The 13,929-nt window shown below is 35.8% G+C and overlaps 1 protein-coding gene across 1 annotated transcript in view; it reads right to left on the bottom strand.

The window, feature by feature from the left end:
• Positions 1-2,987: 2,987 nt before the first annotated feature.
• Positions 2,988-13,929, bottom strand: part of LOC149801776 (lon protease homolog, mitochondrial-like) — a 138,220-nt gene continuing 127,278 nt past the window's right edge. Inside the window, exon 18 of the mRNA XM_089956844.1 lies at positions 2,988-3,341. Within this exon, the coding sequence (XP_089812970.1) occupies positions 2,988-3,341 (354 nt within the window). The remainder of the gene's footprint in view (positions 3,342-13,929) is intronic.

Raw genomic sequence — 13,929 nt, 5'->3', positions numbered from 1 at the left:
GACACACTTAAAGACTCTGTACGCTCAGGAATACGTTTAAAGCCAACAAAGATCTATCTTGGTCAAAATGAAAAATCTATACTGTTCATTTCTGTTGTTTTAATTTGAGAGAGATAGCTACAGTATGCAGTCAATGTTTCTTAAGGTCTTTGTCAATCTGAGAAGCATTCATGAAGTTCAATACAAGTTAGATATTGTATTGATTAGCGATTAAAAAAACGTGACAACCACAAAGCGTATAACATCAAACGAGAAAGGATGACACACAAAGTCTCAGAATATATATAATATTTTTCTAAAGCAGGATGCTATCATGTCTGAAGTGAAGCTTAGGGGCAGTGTGTTGGAAAAGAACTGAATATTAATTGTATGCACAAACTTTTAATCTAGACTCGCTGCTTTCAATCTGTTACATTTTCAGCTAGAAGCTACAACAATAAATATTCGATGAAATTACTCCTTCTACAAGCCAAAGAAGACCCCCTCCCCTGTCTCTCTCTCTCCAAGAATTACTGTAGGGATTAGGAAAAAGTGTTGTTCCTCAAGAATTTCAGGAAGATTTTGATTAGCATCAAAGGAGTTAAGTCAACGTAAGAAAAGAGTTGGAAACAAATATTTTGAAGTCCGACAAACGTAACAATTTCACCAGGTTCTAGTACTGGACTTATAGTCATTGATACAACTTCATGAGCATTAGTCAAATACACTGTACTTTACATCAGAAACTCGAACCGCTTCAGTTTAACTTGCTTCAACTAAGGCTGATATATTACGAGTCGCACGCTCTACCAACAGACGTACCGCGGCTCCCAGCTCTAATGAAGATGATGTTCACATGATTAAATTAGGTTGTAACTGTCAAGAAAGAACATACATGCCAATTAGAGACCTTCCACAAATGTGTGTTGCTATGCAATCATTTTCTTTAGTCAAGATCAAGCATCCCCTATAACTGTATTGTACGCGTATATCTCCTGATACACTGAGCACTACACATCCATGCTCTCTGTCAAGATCAAACATCCCCATAACCTGTATTGTACGCGTGTATCTCCTGATACACATCCCACTACACATCCATGCTATCTGTCAAGATCAAACATCCCCTATACCTGTATTGCAAGCGTGTATCTCCTGATACACAGACCATTACACATCCATCGATGCTATCGTCCCACATGTGAATGATATTTTGCACGAACCTGAAATTGACGGAGGCGAAGTGGACAATGACATAGAATAAACTCGAAGGTGATGACTGTATGAAAATCTGCATTTTTCGTATTGCACGCGACACTTTTGTCACTGACTTGAAGGCAAAAAGTAAATTTCAATACATTTCTATGCAAAGGCCTTAATCCTCTCGAGCTGAATAGAAAGAAAAAATGTTGCTAGGACGTTTATTTAATCTGTGAATATTTCGCTATCTGAAATATAGAAATGTGAACATATTATTGTGAAGTATGACAAGAGTTCATTTTTGAAAGATGAACGAACTCTTTCATACAGGCTTGTGATTTACACACTATTTGATATACAAAGGCATAGATTAATAACGTGGAATTCCACGAGTGTGGAAATATCTGAAAATCAGATATGCTAACTTTGTGATATGGAATATGCATTAATTTTGATTAAAAGATTATATAAGTATTTTTGTTGCAAGCATGTGTTTCATATATGCGTCTAGTAAGAACATTTTATACTGACCTTTAATTCTATTTATAACTGTTTAATTATATTTTATATTGATCTCTAATTTTATTTATTTTGACCTTTGATTATATTTTGTATTTGCCTTGACGAATGTTTGTCTTAATTTTTAATCGTATTGTAGTGTCAAAGTAATTACAATGCAAAGGAATTGGACAATCACCCTCTTTCACAAACATACAGAAAATGGCGCTGACATCAATTATTAATTTAAGATTTTTCAAGGACAAGTGTAGTAATATTGTACTTTCCAGATTTTCAAGGACTTTTGTAGTATTATTGTACGCTTAAAATTTTGTAAGGACAAGTGTAGTAATATTGTATGTTCCAGATTTTCAAGGACATGTGTAGTATTATTGTACACTTAAACTTTTTCAAGGACAAGTGTAGTAAATTTGTACGTTTAACATTATTTTCAAGGATAAGTGTAGTAATATTGTCCGTTTCAGAACTACTGTAGTTCCTAGTTTTTAATTCTGTCTTTGTACAAATAATACGAAATCAAAACGTTCTGAGATGGATGTTCTGCGTTTTCATCACATAGACGTATCATATATTAATACGGACTCGTTATGCATTTTCATTCCCAGAAATAAATCTTCAGGTGAACTCGAAAATATTGTAATTAATTAATGTGATGGTTACGGATTGTAATAATGCATGTACTTGCAAATTTGACACTTTTATTTTTGAAATGTTTACTTCTAAACCACCCATCCACAGCTAAAAAGACCAGACATGTAGTATTTGAAATATATAGACGGTAGCATCACTGATGTAACAATCTAGCTTACGGCCTGATGACTGAAATAAGCCAAAAAGTTTCAGATTTATGTTGAACCCAAACATTCTATCATAAGTTACATTGTTCATTTAAAAACGATATGAAGCAAAATGAAAATATATTACATGAGATAATACAGGTAACTAAGGATACTAAGTCCTGGATGTTGAGAGGACTGTATAGCCTAAACAAGACATCATTCATTATCTTCTTCTGGTTCCATGCATAATGCATTTAGTCATTCAAAGATAAAACTTTATTAATCTGCGTATTCTGGCCTTGACATTGCACTTTATTTACTCCATTCTGGCTTTGAAATTTTACTTTATTAGGTTCTTTCTAACGTTCAACTTACTGTACATTGCTTTACTCTCGCGTTGAACTTATACTTCATTTACTCCATTCTGGCATTGAACGTTTACTTCATTAGGTTCTTTCTTACTTTGAACTTACTGTACATTTGCTTTACTCTCGCGTTGAACTTTTTTCTTTACTCCATTCTGGCCTTGAACTTGTAGTTCATTAGCTTTATTCTGTCATTGAACTTGTAGTTCATTAGCTTCAATCTACCATTGAACTTTATCATCATTAGCTTAATTCGGGCATTAAACTTGTACTTCATTAGCTTCAATCTACCATTGAACTTTATCATCATTAGCTTAATTCGGGCATTAAACTTGTACTTCATTAGCTTCAATCTACCATTGAACTTTATCATCATTAGCTTAATTCGGGCATTAAACTTGTACTTCATTAGCTTCATTCTACCTTTGAATTTGTACTTCATTGGCTTCATTCTGGCATTGAATTTGTACTTCATTATTCCCAGCATTTTATTCTGTTTCTGCTCAGATATTATGAAATACTACAAGTCCTAATATGGGTGTTTTACGTTTTCATCTCACCGACAATTCGTCTGGCAATTAGATATTATGAAATACTACAGGTCCTAATATGGGTGTTTTACGTTTTCATCACACTGACAATATGTCTGACAATCAGATATAATGAAATACTACAGGTCCTAATATGGGTGTTTTACGTTTTCATCTCACCGACAATTCGTCTGACAATCAGATATTATGAAATACTACAGGTCCTAATATGGGTGTTTTACGTTTTCATCTCACTGACAATTTGTCTGACAATCAGATATTATGAAATATTACAGGTCCTAATATTGGTGTTTTGCGTTTTCATTTCAATGACAATTCGTCTGACGATCAAATATTATGAAATACTATAGGTACTAATATGGGTGTTTTACGTTTTCATCTCAGTGACAATTCGTCTGACAATCGGATATCATGATTGTTCTTGTTGTTGCAGTGTTTAACGCCATTTTTCAGCACACGATAGGCTATACATGGCGGCCAGTATTAATGGTGGAGGAAGAACCCGGGAAAACCCCGGAAAGAACCACCGACCCACGAGAAGCTACTGGCAAGCTTTCTCACATGCCCACATTGGCTGAATCCGAGAGTCGAACCCACGCAGACAGAGGTGAGATGGCAGTGATCCGTAACGGAGAATACTTTATACCACTCGGCCACTCGGGGCCCCGTCAGATATTATGAAATACTATAGGTCCTAATATGGGTGTTTTACGTTTTCATCTCACTGACAATATGTCTGACAATATGGTATTATGAAATACTATAGGTCCTAATATGGGTGTTTTACGTTTTCATCTCACTGACAATTCGTCCGACAATCAGGTATTATGAAATACTATAGGTCCTAATATGGGTGTTTTACGTTTTCATCTCACTGACAATTCGTCCGACAATCAGGTATTATGAAATACTATAGGTTCTAATATGGGTGTTTTACGTTTTCATCTCACTGACAATTCGTCCGACAATCAGGTATTATGAAATACTATAGGTCCTAATATGGGTGTTTTACGTTTTCATCTCACTGACAATTCGTCCGACAATCAGGTATTATGAAATACTATAGGTTCTAATATGGGTGTTTTACGTTTTCATCTCACTGACAATTCGTCCGACAATAAGGTATTATGAAATACTATAGGTTCTAATATGGGTGTTTTACGTTTTCATCTCACTGACAATTCGTCCGACAATCAGGTATTATGAAATACTATAGGTCCTAATATGGGTGTTTTACGTTTTCATCTCACTGACAATTCGTCCGACAATCAGGTATTATGAAATACTATAGGGTCTAATATGGGTGTTTTACGTTTTCATCTCACTGACAATTCGTCCGACAATCAGGTATTATGAAATACTATAGGTCCTAATATGGGTGTTTTACGTTTTCATCTCACTGACAATATGTCTGACAATCATATATTATGAAATACTATAGGTCCTAATATGGGTGTTTTACGTTTTCATCTCACTGACAATTCGTCCGACAATCAGGTATTATGAAATACTATAGGTCCTAATATGGGTGTTTTACGTTTTCATCTCACTGACAATTCGTCCGACAATCAGGTATTATGAAATACTATAGGTTCTAATATGGGTGTTTTACGTTTTCATCTCACTGACAATTCGTCCGACAATCAGGTATTATGAAATACTATAGGTCCTAATATGGGTGTTTTACGTTTTCATCTCACTGACAATATGTCTGACAATCATATATTATGAAATACTATAGGTCCTAATATGGGTGTTTTACGTTTTCATCTCACTGACAATTCGTCCGACAATCAGGTATTATGAAATACTATAGGTTCTAATATGGGTGTTTTACGTTTTCATCTCACTGACAATTCGTCCGACAATCAGGTATTATGAAATACTATAGGTCCTAATATGGGTGTTTTACGTTTTCATCTCACTGACAATATGTCTGACAATCATATATTATGAAATACTATAGGTCCTAATATGGGTGTTTTACGTTTTCATCTCACTGACAATTCGTCCGACAATCAGGTATTATGAAATACTATAGGTTCTAATATGGGTGTTTTACGTTTTCATCTCACTGACAATTCGTCCGACAATCAGGTATTATGAAATACTATAGGTCCTAATATGGGTGTTTTACGTTTTCATCTCACTGACAATTCGTCCGACAATCAGGTATTATGAAATACTATAGGTTCTAATATGGGTGTTTTACGTTTTCATCTCACTGACAATTCGTCCGACAATCAGGTATTATGAAATACTATAGGTCCTAATATGGGTGTTTTACGTTTTCATCTCACTGACAATTCGTCCGACAATCAGGTATTATGAAATACTATAGGTTCTAATATGGGTGTTTTACGTTTTCATCTCACTGACAATATGTCTGACAATCAGGTATTATGAAATACTATAGGTCCTAATATGGGTGTTTTACGTTTTCATCTCACTGACAATATGTCTGACAATCAGGTATTATGAAATACTATATATCCTAATATGGGTGTTTTACGTTTTCATCTCATTGACAATTCGTCCGACAATCAGGTATTATGAAATACTATAGGTTCTAATATGGGTGTTTTACGTTTTCATCTCACTGACAATTCGTCCGACAATCAGGTATTATGAAATACTATAGGTCCTAATATGGGTGTTTTACGTTTTCATCTCACTGACAATTCGTCTGACAATCAAATATTATGAAATACTATAGGTTCTAATATGGGTGTTTTACGTTTTCATCTCACTGACAATTCGTCCGACAATCAGGTATTATGAAATACTATAGATCCTAATATTGGTGTTTTACGTTTTCATCTCACTGACAATATGTCTGACAATCATATATTATGAAATACTACAGGTCCTAATATGGGTGTTTTACGTTTTCATCTCACTGACAATCCTTCTGACAATCAGATATTATGAAATACTATAGATCCTAATATTGGTGTTTTACGTTTTCGTTACCCTGACAATATGTCTGACAATCATATATTATGAAATACTACAGGTCCTAGTATGGGAGTTTTACGTTTTCATCACACTGACAATTTGTCTGACAATCAGATATTATGATTGTTGTTGTTGTTGTTGTTGTAGGGTTTAACGCCATTTTTCAGCACACGATAGGCTGCTATACATGGCGGCCAGTATTAATGGTGGAGGAAGAACCCGGGAAAACCCCGGAAAGAACCACCGACCCACGAGAAGCTACTGGCAAGCTTTCTCACATGCCCACATTGGCTGAATCCGAGAGTCGAACCCACGCAGACAGAGGTGAGATGGCAGTGATCCGTAACGGAGAGCGCTTTAGACCATTCGGCCACTCGGGGCCCCGTCAGATATTATGAAATACTATAGGTCCTAATATGGGTGTTTTACGTTTTCATTACACTGACAATATGTCTGACAATCAGATATTATGAAATACTACAGGTCCTAATATGGATGTTTTACGTTTTCGACACACTGACAATATGTCTGACAATCAGATATTATGAAATACTACAGGTACTAATATGGGTGTTTTACGTTTTCATTACACTGACAATATATCTGACAATCAGGTATTATGAAATACTATAGGTTCTAATATGGGTTTTTTACGTTTTCATCTCACCGACAATTCGTCTGACAATCAGGTATTATGAAATACTATAGGTTCTAATATGGGCTTTTACGTTTTCATCACACTGACAATACGTGTGACCATCAGCATCATAAAACTAAAATTGGATTTGTATTCAAACCTTCATTGACTCCTACTCAACAACAATGTATACCTGACATAAGTGGTATTTGCACTAACACTTTGAGTTATATGAATACTTGTATCCACGACTATGTTTCATTGGTGCTTGCGGTCAATTAAACATTCTCTTACTTGGATGATAATATTGTTTATCGATAAATAATTCCACTGTATAGTATAGCGAATCCGCCCGAAGGATCCAGGAATATCACTTTTCAATCTGTCTGGTGTATATTTATAGCTTTTTATATATTCGACCCTTTATGCCTCATTTGTACAAATGCTAAATGTCATAATCGATTCCCTAAGTATACGCTGGCACTGCAAAGCTTTCTAACCAAGCTGAATAGAAAATTCAATGTGCTATGTAAAATCTGAAATTATAATTCTACTTAGACTCTATTAGCGACACGGTCATTGGGTAGGCTGTACGGCATGGTAGGACCCTCCTTTATTCCTTATCCTATTCCCTAAAAATGTTGAAGGAAATAAAGAATCTTTTCTTTCTTCTTCCAGTAATGTGCTGGGTTCCTCTGGAGCATAATTGCACATGATGCGAACTATGCACATGCAGTGAGAGATCCAAATGTAGCTAAAAACAGGTTATAAACTCTGGTTGGCAGCTAAACGATCCCAGCGCAAACCCCTGCTCTGAAAGCATCGATGGATTTGGCGTTGACTAGGTTGGATGGTAGAGAATCCCGTGCAACTGTGTAACGAATGCATTATCCGTAAAACTCTTTTTCTTTCAAACTGTGTCAGCCAATCTATTTCCGATCAGTTGCATGACATGTCAATAAAAAATATGTAATAGTGTTGCGTTTGTTTGGTTCTATAGACTACATTTGTAAGCGTGCCTTTAGCCCCTAAGACGTCTTTTTGGTTCTGTAAACTACATTTATAAGCGTGCCATTAGACCCTAAGACGTCTTTTTGGTTCTGTAGACTACATTTATAAGTGTGCCATTCGACTCTGAGGCATTTGTTCGGTTCTATAGATTTCGCTATTAAGTGCGCCGTTAAACCCCATGACATTTGTTTGGTTCTATAGACTAAATTTGTATGCGTGCTGTTAAACTGTAAGATAATATAATATACATAAGCATGAGACAGAGACCTTTGTAAATAGCTGGTCCTCAAACTGGATAAAGCACAAATTGAACTTTTCGGTGGACATAATAAGTTGCTCCAGACTTTTTTATTTCATGCACATCCAGTTTAATTACGATTACCTTACTCAAGTTATAACTACAGACAATAGATGACTTTAAAAAAGACACCGAATGGCTGTACCTTTTACCTTTAGTAGTTATTAAGGGCTGTACCTTTTACCTTTAGTAGTTATTAAGGGCTGTACCTTTTACTTTTAGTAGTTATTAAGGGCTGTACCTTTCACCTTTAGTAGTTATTAAGGGCTGTACCTTTTACTTTTAGTAGTTATTAAGGGCTGTACATTTTACCTTTAGTAGTTATTAAAGGCTGTAACTTTTACCTTTAGTAATTATTAAGGGCTGTACCTGTTACCTTTTGTAGTTATTAGGGGCTGTACATTTTACTTTTAGTAGTTATTAAGGGTTGTACCTTTAGTTATTAAGTCTGCAAAATGCAACTAGTGTTGTACAGAGGCGCACTAGAATATATCGGCTAATTGTGACCTTGATAAACTTATAATTTTACAAGCATCTGGTGAGTAGTGTGGAATCCATCAATCTATCTCCATTCGATTCACCGTGATGATAGTGATTTCATGCACTTTTCTTTTTAAAAAAACACCTTCCCTTCAGCTGATACAAGAAAATGTCTTAAACTGTCTTTTCAATTGTTTTTTCACTTGAAGTTTTTAAAATTTCCTATAAAGTTCATTAAAAATTATAAAATATAAATTATTGAACTTTACCATTACATTTTAAAATGATAAATTCCCATAGATGTTTTTCAGGTTGCTAACATTACCAAACGATGACGTCTGCCATCTTGGAATACTGCATGTAACCCCTGAAAGTCAAGTATTTCCGTAAAGACAGGCATGATTTCGTACAGCCTTGTCAAACTGCATAAACGCATTTGTTACAGACTAATCAAAGGTCACGAAGTTTCTCTAAGAGGTCATGAATTCTTTACACTTCAATGCCTACTGTCTATATTGTCTGTTATCTGAAACTCAGATTCCTTTTGACAAAGCGTTCTGAGGATCATGAATCTCAAGTAAACGTTATTTGAAGTATTTTTGGCACTTGAGAGGGAATAATATATAGTTGATAAGAGTATGCGTTACATGATGCTAGGTTATTTCTCTACCGTGCTGACGACTTTTGATGTGAAATTGGAGTATCTGAAGAGTCAATAACAATATCTTTCCCGAAGATTTCGATGCTAAATATGAACCCGGCAGTTTCAGATTTTATGCTACTCGAAGCTTAAGTGGTGATTTTAAATAATGTGTATATATACAAAAAAGCATCAAAGCTATGCATCTTGCGGTCTTAAAAAAGGAGAATTAAGAAAGACAAGTGTTCGAAACGTTCGTCAGATTATTTTCTAGGTCATGGAAGCAACTTTCTGGTAAAAATATCTTTCTAAGATTTGTACTATTATTTTCAACTCAAAGACAATATTATAAAACATTTCTTCCAACTCAGAATTATAATTTTCAATGGCAAAGAACGTACACGAGACGCCGAAAGTCACATCGCTATGACGTAACGCAAAGTCAGTCAGAAAACACAGAGACAGACAGACAGACACACACACGCAAATGAAGTCGATCTATTTGGTAGAGCTCACAAATAAATGCGTCAGCCATGCAGGATATATACGTTACATGTTACAAAAATTCAAACTCTCTCCAAGCCGGTAACAACCTGCGTTCATCGAACTTTTTCAAACACCCCCAATTCGCCCTAGCTGAATCAAACGTAATGATGTAATTGCAAGTGAACACTCCTGCACTTACAAACCAGAGCGGTTCATTAAACAGTCTACGCGCTATTCCACAAGATTTCCGTGTAATATATTACTGCACTCGTAATACCAATACTTGCCACATTGCTAGAGCGAAAATATATTTACATTTCCATGAAAATCGTGAATTAGAAATCTCCTTACAATCATTATACACTTCGTTAGAGCTGTATATCCAGTACTATACTGTACTGTACTGTACTGTACCCATTGCCTACCATACAACTAACTTTTCCAGTTAATGCGTAATTAAAGTTAAAAGTTATCCGTACAAAATATACAACTTAAATACTATTATTTTCATATGACATCCATCTATTAAATGTGCTATTACAGTAATAATACCAAATGGTTTTATGTTTCCATTTTCTCATGCGTGGAATTTGTGTACTTAGGGTTGACAGGTCACCCCACTGCCCTCATTAACATATTCATATTAATGCACGGTGTTTACAAACAATAGCACGCTGCACCATATGTTCATGGTGCAATACTTCCGTAACAGTTATAACTTGGTTTTGTTTTTGTTTGTTTTATTTTTAAGAGCTGCATATATAGTTATATTATGCTTAGAAAATTATTCGACCGCTCCGAGTGCCCAGTGGTTCGAGCGTTCGCCTCGGATGCGGAAGTTCGCGGGTTCGATCCCCGGCTGAGTCATATCAAAGACTTACAAAAATGGTACTAACAGGTGCCTCGCTAGGCGTTCAGCATTAACAGGTCAGTGTTAGGAGTGGTCGGTCTGGTGTCAGGATAATGTGACTGGGTGGGTCATCATGCTACATGTATGCGGTATGATATCCCAGCACTAGACATCACTTTAAACTGCCACACTGCAGTCGTCGTAGCGATATGACTGAAAAACTGTTAAAGCTAGGTTAAAAATCCAAATCACACACACACACACACACACACACACACACACACTAATTCATAAAAGAGTTTAAGACCTGGTGACCTTTATATTGGTGAGAGGCAATAATAGTATCAAATTAATACTGTGTATGTTGAATTTGCTAACTATTTTGCCAGAGTGCAATGTCATTTTAATTTGACTGGGGGAACAAATTGGGCGAGAAAACAATGTATGTCGGTGTTTGTACCAGGACACGGAAATCCCAGATGCGGGGTTACCTTTTTTGTCTCCGCTGGAGTCTATGAAATCCCCATGACTGGGATTTCCTTGTTTCGGTGCAAATCCCACCCTAAATTCATATAAACTTCTCTTGTAAACATGTTTCACCTATATCATATTATCAAAGCTGTTTCTCAAGAGAGCTAATTGTACCAGAGCATGTACAATTCATAGCGAGCTAAGCGATCTCTTTAGACAAGGCAGGTACAAACTTTACCTATAGAACAGAACAAAACAACTTTTATTCATTTTTCAAAGCTTCTGTTATCACGCGCTTTGTTCGTTTTGGATTATTAATAAATTTATAATACAGGTGGTCCGGTCTCCCAACAGTTCTCAGCGTGTTCTTTATACTATCCATCCATTTATAGATATTAGCGTCAGCATTGGCCTTGTATTTGATAAAGAAGTCAAGATAGTTTTGTCCATTTACAACTGATGATAGATATAAAAAATCCTATCTCATTGGTCTGATAAGTCCATCAGTAGGTTTCCTTTCCGTAGCTTCGAAACAGCGCACAGGAAATGCCTGAAGTCCCAGGCATTATCTTTGAATGCTTTGCGCATGCTCAATTATGGAAAGAAAGAAGAAATCTTGTAAGTGCTCGTAACATTCACCATAAATTATTGTTTTGGTCGTGAACTTATTCACCATTACAAATGTATTAGATCTGCACTCTTAATTATATTTAAGAGACACCATCACGAAATATTTCTACGAAGTCAGGAACATTACTGTACACAAACATAGAACACACCCATACTGGACACATACGCCAAAGCTCGCTTATAAATTTGGCCTATTTCATGTTATTTTCATGTAATAACCAGCCCAGCCCGAGCTGCGAAAAGAGTTCTTGTAGTAACGCTTGACCTCTGCACAGCTGTCTAGGTAACACCGAAAAAACACAAAACAAAAACAGAGCGAAAAAATCCCATACAAAAAAATACCCCCCCCCAAAAAAAAAAAATAATAAAAAAATTCGTTTCCGGTTTTCTATTTTCGATTTCTTACCATCTACTCCGTAGTAATAAATGCAGCAGACAATGAAATATTCAGAATAAAAGACTAAGCAAGAAAAAAAGACCACATTTTTTCTTAAATAAATTAATTACCCTTAAATACATTAAAAAATGAATACTCTGCGCCAGCAAAAACACTTCAATTGCATATGCGAAGAATGTGCACATGCCCTTATGCAAATATTTTTTAAGGCTTACGGAAATAAAGAGAAAAGGAACTGGCGTCTGTTTATAGATAATGCATCGAATTAACTGAGTGCTTGTGGCCAGGCTCCGTTACTTTGCAACGAGTTCTAAGTATCAGTTATGAGCGTGTTATCGCACAGGTCAATAATTCGGAGGTAATTTCTCTTTACAACGTGGTCTTATTGCCCATAATTACATTTGAGGAAATAACTGGCTCACTGCAAATAATATGGCAATCGGTAATGTAGTCAAATGCAAAAATAATTGGATAAATTAATGATCAATTTTGTTCGTCAAACGTTTGAAGTTTCACAAGCTCAGGACTAGACCTAAAAATCCTGTACAACATATACTACAAAATATTACTTTTACAGGCCCTTAAAACGAATTAAGGCGGAGAAATCCCTATATGACTTTTACAGGCCCTTAAAAAGAATTATGGAAGAGCAATCCCTGTATGACTTTTACAGGCCCTTAAAAAGAATTATGGAGGAGAAATCCCTATATGACTTTTACAGGCCCTTAAAAAGAACTATGGTGGAGAAATCCCTATATGCCACAGACCTATTACAGAATTTGATGATTGTGACAGTTGTCAAACCATGGCGAGGTCCAATTTCACGTGGTTTTTAATCGTACAAAAGAAAGATAATTCTCTTGTTTTTGAATTGCTTAGTTTGGCATGACTTGTGCACTGAATATTTATGTATTATGGGTTAACAACACGTCAGAATAATAATGCAGGGCCGGTTCCGTCAGGGTGGGTGGGTTCCAGGTACCCCAAGGCTAAAAAAAAAACAGCGTACACACACACACACACACACACGTACAGTCACTTGAAATTTGACCATAGTTTTATTCTTGCTCCGGTTTATTTGGTATTATACACACTTTGAGTAAATAGAAACATAGACTTTTTCTTTCGTGCCGTTTCGAGGAAAGTCAGGGCCACTTATAAATTTGGGAGAAACACCCCCCCCCCCCCCACACGACCTGATCCGGCCCTGTAATGGCAATATGGCACCAGTTAAACATAAGTTCTAAAATTGCACATACAAAGAATTCGAGCAGAAAAATCTTTCCCAAATATCCGTAAACATGAAATACTACAAATTAAAAAATGTTAATATTCTGAAAAAGGTCTATAAAATAAAACATTTGCGTCAAATTAAAAAAAATCATTAAAATATAAGGCATTTTTAAAATGTAATCTCATTTTCTCAGCAGGCCCACTATATTCTCTGGTGATACATTATCATAAACTTTCTCATTTGAATTAACAGATAGAAACAATTGTACCATCGAGTGGAGGTCGATACTCTAAACAATTATGTCTTCCACTGTCAGTGGACCCTGGTAGGGTAATCGTTCTGGTCAAGGTTCATCCTTATGGAGGGTGCCGATTTCCAAGGGTGGGCTTGATGCTCCAAAGTTTGTGGAGTTTTCATTCCACTTATTTTGCCATGTACATACTG

The sequence above is a fragment of the Sinohyriopsis cumingii genome, chromosome 4 (genome assembly GCF_028554795.1).
Source record: "Sinohyriopsis cumingii isolate HCF-2022 chromosome 4, ASM2855479v2, whole genome shotgun sequence".
Lineage (NCBI taxonomy): Eukaryota > Metazoa > Mollusca > Bivalvia > Unionida > Unionidae > Sinohyriopsis > Sinohyriopsis cumingii.
Note: the sequence above shows the minus strand (reverse complement) of the source record. Positions and strands in the feature narration are given on the sequence as shown.